This window comes from Leptonotus elevatus, chromosome 7 (genome assembly GCF_054856555.1).
Source record: "Leptonotus elevatus isolate MCC_2025b chromosome 7, RoL_Lele_1.0, whole genome shotgun sequence".
Taxonomy (NCBI): Eukaryota; Metazoa; Chordata; class Actinopteri; order Syngnathiformes; family Syngnathidae; genus Leptonotus; species Leptonotus elevatus.
In genome coordinates, this window is record NC_141245.1 from 12,967,799 (window position 1) to 12,976,606 (window position 8,808).

Consider the following 8,808-nt stretch of genomic DNA (forward strand, 5'->3'; position numbering starts at 1 on the left):
TGTGTTATCTGCAAAAAATAACACATTTCAATAAATCAGAAATTTTACATAATTCATGAATAAAACAAGAAAAACATACTATAATGCAAAGTACAGTGAATTGTATTAAAAAAAAAAAAACTTAATTAAAAAAAATAGGTAAACAATGAGGTCAGCAAAATTGGTTTTATTTATATAAAAAAAAAAAGGTCAAACATAACAAAAGGGTTCAAACACCCCGTTGCCACATAATTATTGTTGAACTAACTATAAGTAAAAAGCAATAACGACTGTCTCGAGCCTGTCCTCGTATCACATGCTAATCTTCAAATATGCTTGCGACTTGTCACATGCCATCTGTGGTGATAAGCAGCTTCACATGCACTCTTAGCAACCACAAGGCAGAGCATGCTGCCATTCATTACCTTTGACTTGTGTATGGTGAAATGCAGAGAACATTCCAAAACCTGTGATGTGGTTTTATATCGGACAAGGACAAGATTCGCAGAGTTGCGAAAGAATATAAGCAGCTGCAAATTCTCCTGAAGTGACTCACAATTTCTTAGGCTCGACAATCTGTCTTCCTTTGAAGTTCTGCCCCCCCCCCTCTCCCCACACTTTTATGTGGCTCTAAGATTCAAATATATATATATATATATATTTTTTTTTTATCTTTGTATCTATACGGTAGTCGAAATTTCAAATTGGGCCAACACAGTACCCCATTCTTCAACTTTTATGCAATTGTGGCATTTTTCTAATCGATTCCTTGTCACTAAAAAGACACTGAGATGATCTTAATATCAGAACCAGATATTTGTTTGAATAACTGTTATGCTACAAACTGTATGATACATTGGATTTGGCTCTAAGCATGATTTCCAATAAATTGTTCATAGGCATGCAGCTGCTATGTATATGAATACACCTGTATAGTGTAGTAAGCGCATTATTGTTGACATGTAAACTATTGTTTTATGTTGCACAAAAACATTTAAAAATGTCTTGAGCCTTCTTGACACACAAATATATGGGTAAATTATTATTTGATGTTATTTCGGCTCATTCTATATACATAAACAAAATGCCCTACAAACACATGCTTTACATTAAAACCTTCAAAACCTATAGGCAACCTGTGTCTGCCCTTTGAACCAGCGGGAGACTTACCATTAGGCAGACATAGGAAATTGCAAAGAGCCCTGAGGTTTAGATTTAGATGGAAAGTTACGTATGTAAACACCACCTCTAGCATTGATTTGTGTTAATTGACACACCTTAATAATAATAATAATAATAATAATAATAATAATAATAATAATAATAATAATAATAATAATAATAATAATAATAATAACAACAACAACAACAACATGGACTGTCACTATTCCATCACTTATTTACTGAACATGCATTTTTGATTCAGGAAGAGCATAGAAAAACATTTTTGTTGGCGAGGAAAATACAGCGGAGTTATCAATATCCCATTAGAGTGAAGAAGAGGTTTGAGAGGAGTGAAGAGGATGCAGTGAAATTAAGTGACACAAATCGCGAAGATATGCGAAACTAAACTATACTGAAAGGTGTTGAGATGATTTACTTGTTAGAATAATAATCCTCACTTGTGGTTTTAAAGACTTTATCTACCTCAGGGAGGCTTCTCTCAAATTCACACATTTTAGTTGATATATTTGTAACCCTCTATATGATCAAAGGAGGACAGTCGCTGGCGTTTTTCAGTCGTTTTATTCCCACCAGCAGTAACAGAATTGATTGTACATATATTCTTTCATCTGGAATGTTGCTTCGTATCCTTTGCGCTTTATCCTTTGATGACATCACAACCGACACTTATCAGCACCATTCAAAGCAACAGAAACAAATGCAAGTAAAAAGCAACGTTTTGTTTGAATTGTTACAACTATTTACAAGGTGCCGTCACACCGTCACTACAATAAGTAGTAAAACGGACAAAGTATTTCATTTACGTTTTGACACGTCAGCTGTAGTAAATCGGACACATTTGAATGTTGCGCACGAGTGTACTTCCTGGTACGCTGAAATTCGTGTTGTTTAATTTTCCATCAATGTGACTTGTTATACGTCAACGGTAGGCTCTTTCATAGTTTCGTGTGTATGTCGCTTTGTTTTGGTACATTTCTACCGCCCTTGACAAGCGACCAACACATTCATTATTGATTGTGTGTAATTTAATTTGTCTTCTCGTGTGTGCTTTTTTAAAATATGTTTAGCATGTCGCTTATTCCACTGTCACTACAATCAGGTATGCATGCTGACTCATTATTGACATTTCATCTTTTCTTCTCATCATTGATCTTCGTATCCCCCCCCCCCCCCACCCCCAATAAATGACCTTCCTGATCGACGCGTGTATATATGGATTTTAATGTATTAATTGTAGTTTCTATGTGATCATTTTTGGTTTGTTTTGCTGTTGTGTCCGTTTATGACAACAACATTACTTAGGCTGACGTTGCGTAAGGCAGCCACGGTGGCACATTTTAGAATACACCTTGGCTATATGCTTTAAATTTAAATATAATTTAAATGAGCAGGTTAGCAACAGCACAATGCTTTAGTCTCACCACCCATATCAACAGCCTTATTTGCCCAGAGCGAGACAGAGACAAAATGGAGTCATTTGAGCTTGTACAGTATATCCATTTCTTGATTTTCTTTCAGATTTGCTGAGTGCACTGCACCCTTTCACGACCCCGGTGTTACCATGGAGCACACTAATCACGACCTAATTACGCATAAGAATGGGCGGCAGAGGAAGCAGGTAGGAGTTGGCCTCCGCCACTGTGAAAGCCTGAAGGACAGCGACAGGACAGAGATGAGCATCTCTGACCCGGAAGACGACTGGGAAGTGGACAGCCTTATCGCAGGGACAGACTCAGAGGACAGAATGCATCCCATAGTCCACCAAGGTATTCGGACCGAGTTGGGGAACGTGTCACTTCTTCTCTTCCTCTATGTGCTGCAAGGGATTCCCCTTGGACTGGCTGGCAGCATTCCGTTGATCCTACAGAGTAAGAATGTCAGCTACAAGGACCAAGCTGTCTTTAGCTTTGTTTTTTGGCCGTTTAGTCTCAAGCTTTTATGGGCGCCGCTGGTGGATGCACTCTACTTCAGCAAGTTTGGGAGAAGGTATAATAAGAAAACTTGTAATGGATATGTATGTAACATGTACTGTAGGTTTTGTTTATGCAAATTGAGCCTCAATTTCTGTCCCCGTCTCTGCAGAAAATCCTGGCTGGTTCCCACCCAGTACCTGTTGGGCCTCTTCATGCTCTACCTTTCCTTAAGAGTTGACTCTCTGCTGCAGAGTGAGGGAGGACCTAATGTGGTCGCACTGACATCTGTCTTCTTTATGCTGGCTTTTCTAGCAGCCACGCAGGTAGGTATCATAAGTGTCTTGATCAGACATATTCAGGACTTTTGCTTACGGTGTATTTGAATGTTACGTCCATACTGAAAAACATACGGAAACAAATTAAATCTCAGTCTTGAAAATAAATTCCTGGAAAAATACTAAGAATAAAAGGCAGAATAAAGTTGGAGAAAACAAACCAAAACACTTTTTGTGATTTGATAAAGAAGGTAAGTAAATAAAAAGTGAATAAAAATAGTCCATGAAAACTGGTCAGAATGTCAATATTGCAAGAGACAATCCAGCTTTTTACAAGCAGTAACTTCATCTCAGTTATATTTAGAGGGGAAAAAAAGTTATTATGGGATATAAAGTTTAAACAGTTCTAAATAAGAGAGATTTGTATGTTGTAGAACCCCCCCCCCCCCCCCCCCACTGGATTTGTATTATTTTTATTTTTGTATTTTTATGAGAACGGTCATAAACACTGCATGAATTGAAAACAAAAAACCTAATTTTGGGTTCATGAAAATAAATAATATCCCAAGAAAAAAAAAATTTATGATTAAAAAAAAAAAGAATTGCAGTATTTTAAGTAAAACCTTTGATTTTACAAGAAGGTCATTTTACAATTTCAATAATACAAAAAAAATATTGTCATATTTTACAATGTGGTAATATGAGAAAAATAGTTCATGTATATTATGAGGAAAATGTAATTTTATGAGGGAAAAACATCGAAGGGGAAGTCAAGTCAAAAATGTTCTTTGCAATAATATATTCTCTGCTATTCTATAGTTATATTGCATTTGTGGAATATGAATTAAGCAGCAAAATCCACTTGTTTTCATCCATCTTAGGGGGTGGCCATTTTGCCACTCACTGCCGAACTAAAAATGACATCACAGTTACTCATTGCTGAGGTAGCGACCAATCACAGCTCATGTGTTTTCGGAATTTGATCATGTGACGTTTGCAAAATGAGCCGTGATTGGTTGCTACCTAATCTTGAGCAACTGTGATGTTATTTTCAGTCGACAGCAAGTGACAAAATGGCCGCCCTTGGATAAAAAAAATTATAAAAAAAGGGTAGATTTTGCTGCTTAATTCATATTCCACAAATGCAATATTAACTCATTCACTGCCATTGACGGCTATAGATGTCAAAAATTCATTTGAACTATTTCTATTAGTTTAACATTTTTTCCACTTTTGCTAACAAAAGTATGACAACATCGAATTTATTTTTTGTATTAGAACAGATATCAAATTTGTGATTAATCGTGAGTTAACTAGTGAAGTAATCGTAATTAATCGCATGACTTCACTAGTTTTGTATCTGTTCTATGTATGTACAAAAAAATTATATTCTAAAAATTCTAGGTTTTCATACTCTTGTTAACAAAAATGGAAAAACTCAAAAATAGTTAAAATGAATTTTTGACGTCTATAGCTGTCAATGGCAGTGAATGAGTTAAACAATACCATGAGAAAAGAAAATGACATAAAAAAAGGACCATATAGCATGAGAATAAAGTAATTTTATGAGTAGAAAAAGGTAATACAGAACTTCTACAAGCAAATGCATGTTTGGAGTTTGACATTCTCCTCCTGTCTTGGTCAGGACATTGCTGTCGATGGCTGGGCGCTAACAATGCTATCTCGAGAGAATGTAGGCTATGCATCTACGTGCAACTCGGTGGGCCAGACAGCTGGCTATTTCCTGGGTAATGTGCTCTTTTTGGCCCTGGAGTCTGCCGACTTCTGCAACAAATACCTCCGAATGGAGCCCAAGGAGACCGGAATGGTCACCTTGTCAGGTAAATCGGTTACTACGTCCCTCAATGTTACACAGGTGCAATTCTCAACAGCTGGCATCTGTTCTTTTGCTGCAGACTTCTTGTTTTTCTGGGGAGTGGTATTCCTGGTTTCCACGACGCTGGTGGCCATCTTGAAAAGTGAGAACGCACGTAGAACGGGCAGGGGGAAAGATCCCGAGGAGACGCAGGGTGTTCTCCAAACCTACAAGCTGCTGTTCACTATCATCAAGATGCCGGCGGTCTTCAGCTTCTGTGCGCTACTCCTCACCGCCAAAGTGAGTGCTCTTTAAGCACATTCTGAGGAATTTGCCTTTACAAGAGCACTCTTTTGGCCGCTTGTTTCAGATGGGCTTCTCCGCAGCCGACGCGGTGACGGGTCTCAAGTTGGTGGAGGCCGGCGTTCCCAAGGCGCAGTTAGCATTGCTGGCCGTGCCCATGGTGCCTCTGCAGATCCTTCTACCGGTGGTCATCAGTAAATACACAGCAGGGCCCAGACCGCTGGATGTCTTCTACAAGGCCTTCCCTTTAAGGTCTGAACACACACACACGCACACTGTTGTGTGTTGCAGGTTCTGTTAAGTGTTGTGTTATTGCAGGTTAATCATCGGCCTGGAGTTTGCTCTGCTTGTTGCGTGGACCCCGAGTGTGAGACAGGAAGAAGGCTTCCCTGTTTACTACTATGGCGTTGTATTGCTTAGCTATGCAGTGCATCAGGTGAGCTCTTACTTAGTTTGCTATTCCACAATGGCAGTGTTGAGTTGATGAAGTATCAACATTATAGCCCCCCTTTTTCCCCCCAAGTTCACGCAATTCCCTACATTTACCAGCAGATGTCACCATAGGACTATTTATATTTGTTTTCCCCTAACGTTCCTTCTACTGTTTACAGCGTTTGTTACTTTGGAACGGTAGCAAGCAAGTTGAATTAATATCTAAAATTAGTAACTAAATTTCGATTCAGAAATTTATCATAAAAATTTAAGAAATACAGGTTTTGCTCCAATAAAATTAGCATTTTTTACAGGATGAAACCACACAAAAGTAAATGCCTGGTATTCATTGAGGAATAATCATTGAATATTTATATTAAAATGGAAGTCAACCCTTAAATTTTCTATTCATAACTTGCATGTGCCTCCACTAGTCTAAACATGACATTCTGATTAATACTGTGTTTGGAATATGAAGCAGCAAAATCCACTCGTTCTCATTCTTCTTAGGGGGCGGCCATTTTGTCACTTACTCTTAACTGAAAATTACCTCACAGTTGCTCAGTGCTCAGGTGGCAACCAATCAATGCGCACCTGTTTTCTGAGTTTGGTCATGTGACATTCGCAAGCTGAGCTGCAATTGGTCGTTACCTGAGCCCTGAACAACCGTGATGTTGTTTCCAGTCGATAGCAAGCATAAAAATGGCCGCCCCTGAGATGGATACAACAGCTGGAACACAATATTAATCCGAATACCCTGTTTAGACTATAATATTATTTTAGATTTATTATCCCATTTTATTTTCATGTTATTATTACAGCTTCTTTTGTCAAATTGTATACACAAAATACAACTTCCATGTTTTCCACTGCACATTTTAGCATTTGCATGATGTACAAACAGAACAAGCAATTTAAACGTCTAAATGATAAGACATTTAAAAAAAATAAAATTGTGGCTTTTTTCCTTATGACAGACTACGACTTTACATTTGTAAAATTTTGACTTGCGAAATACATTTCTCCCCTTGCCTAACCAAAACTAGAAACGCAATGAACTGTCGTGAGGTACTAACCGCAGCTTCCTGGTCACAGGTCGCGTTGTACAGCATGTACGTGGCGGGCATGGCCTTCCACGCCAAAGTGAGCGACCCACTCATAGGCGGCACCTACATGACGCTGCTCAACACAGTCACAAACCTGGGAGGGAACTGGCCCTCCACGTTGGCGCTCTGGTTGGTGGATCCCCTCACACGGAAGGAGTGTCAGGGCGCTGTCGGGCAAACTTGCACCTCACCGGAGGCAGCGGCGGTAAGCGTCTTCTGCTTTCTACTATATGACTTTTTTTTTTACGCACTAGTGCAAATGTTGGCGTACGAGTAGGAACACGACATATTAAAAGTGACATCGATTGTAAGAAGAAAGCACTCAGTGTCACAACTCTTCTTCCCTAGCTGTGCGTGAAGGAGGGCGGAGCTTGTGTCACAACGCTGGACGGCTACTACGTGGAATCCGTGTTTTGCGTGCTGATTGGCTTTGCCTGGTGGGTGTGGTGCGCGCCGAAATTGAAGAACCTGCAGGAGCGCAGTCCAGCCGCATGGAGATGCAGAGCCGTCACTGTTAATGACTAAACCAGTCCATTTGTTTTGCTTTGTTATTTGTTTTTTTTTTACTTGTGCAAACGGACATCTGAATGCTGGACACTTTCATTTTGCGGTTGCTGTCTTTTTGCATTCTTTTATTTCTTTGCCGACGGGAACGGCATGACCAAATCAGAGCTGGTTCGGACAGCATCGAATACCACATGCAGCAGAATGGGACAAGAATGTTCACAAACCTAATCGCAAAACTATGCAACATGCATGCCTGACAACTTCCTAGTTATTATTTATGAACAAATAGAACAATAGGGTCACATTGTTTCCTGCTTCCTTGCTTTGGTGGGAAATAGTGAAAAATATGTACCCTATTTTTCAGACTATAAATTGCTGCAGAGTGATTACAAGTCATTCTGGAGTATAGAGTATAACGTCACTGCTATGTGAAAACTTATATTTGACTACTTATAATACCGCTACTTTTACTTTTACTACCTCAAGTGACTAAAGGTGGCGGTAATGTACCAAAAGTAATCGCCAACCGCCAAAGGAATTCAACATGACTCGGGAAACGGGTATTTGGTTGCTGGTCCGAGCTCCAATTTTAATATACACAAGTTACGCCTGAGTTTAAGTTACAGGACCAACCAAACTATGAAAAAAAGTCTGAAAAATATGGTACATCGACTTGACATTTACTAAGGTACACCTGCATAACCCGCAAAAAGGTGTATTACTGTTATCCCATTTTGATAGCCAGTTTTTAATGCTTTATGATAACTCAACCCGTTTAAGAATTGCACTGTAATTATGATCAGATTTTTTTGCTTTCATTCCTGCTCGCGTCTGATTGATGTAGTTTTTCATTTGACGTCATATGTGCCTTTTCATGTGAAGACTTTTTTAAATTTAAGAATATCTTGCTTTACAGTTCATATTCTTGAAACACTAAAGTATCAACATATTCAACACTGTTACCCGTTTTGAGTTTAAAAAAACATTACAGCTTTACACCAATGGAATAACCATTATAAATGAAGTCAAAAGTCACCAAAGTTTTATAAATTACGACAGTGATCAAATGGTTTCTTTCTTTTTCCAAGGAATTTCCAACTGTAGTTTACAATTACATTGATTCCAAAGTACTGTACTCATATCAAATCTACAATTGATGTCGGCCATTGGGATCTAATAATTTCAATTGCTTATGTTCATTCCTCCTACTACAAAGCCAGCCACGCTTTTGAGTTTTCCATTCACTGCAAACTGTACTGTATCATCTTCTGATGCATTTTGAGACTATATTA

General features: G+C 38.7%; 1 protein-coding gene across 2 annotated transcripts; it reads left to right on the forward strand.

The window, feature by feature from the left end:
- Positions 1-1,966: 1,966 nt before the first annotated feature.
- slc33a1 (solute carrier family 33 member 1) lies at positions 1,967-8,583 on the forward strand. 2 transcript variants are annotated; one of them, XM_086080555.1, is made up of 9 exons: positions 1,967-2,089; positions 2,683-3,150; positions 3,247-3,400; positions 4,998-5,193; positions 5,269-5,468; positions 5,539-5,723; positions 5,790-5,907; positions 6,999-7,214; positions 7,358-8,583. In XM_086080555.1, exons 2-9 carry the CDS (start codon positions 2,726-2,728, stop codon positions 7,532-7,534), a joined length of 1,671 nt encoding a protein of 556 aa, XP_085936681.1. In that variant the 5' UTR covers positions 1,967-2,089; positions 2,683-2,725; the 3' UTR covers positions 7,535-8,583. The 2 variants fall into 2 exon arrangements, with proteins under 2 accessions (XP_085936681.1, XP_085936682.1); XM_086080556.1 differs by lacking the exon at positions 1,967-2,089 and adding an exon at positions 2,096-2,263.
- The last annotated feature ends 225 nt before the right edge of the window (positions 8,584-8,808 follow it).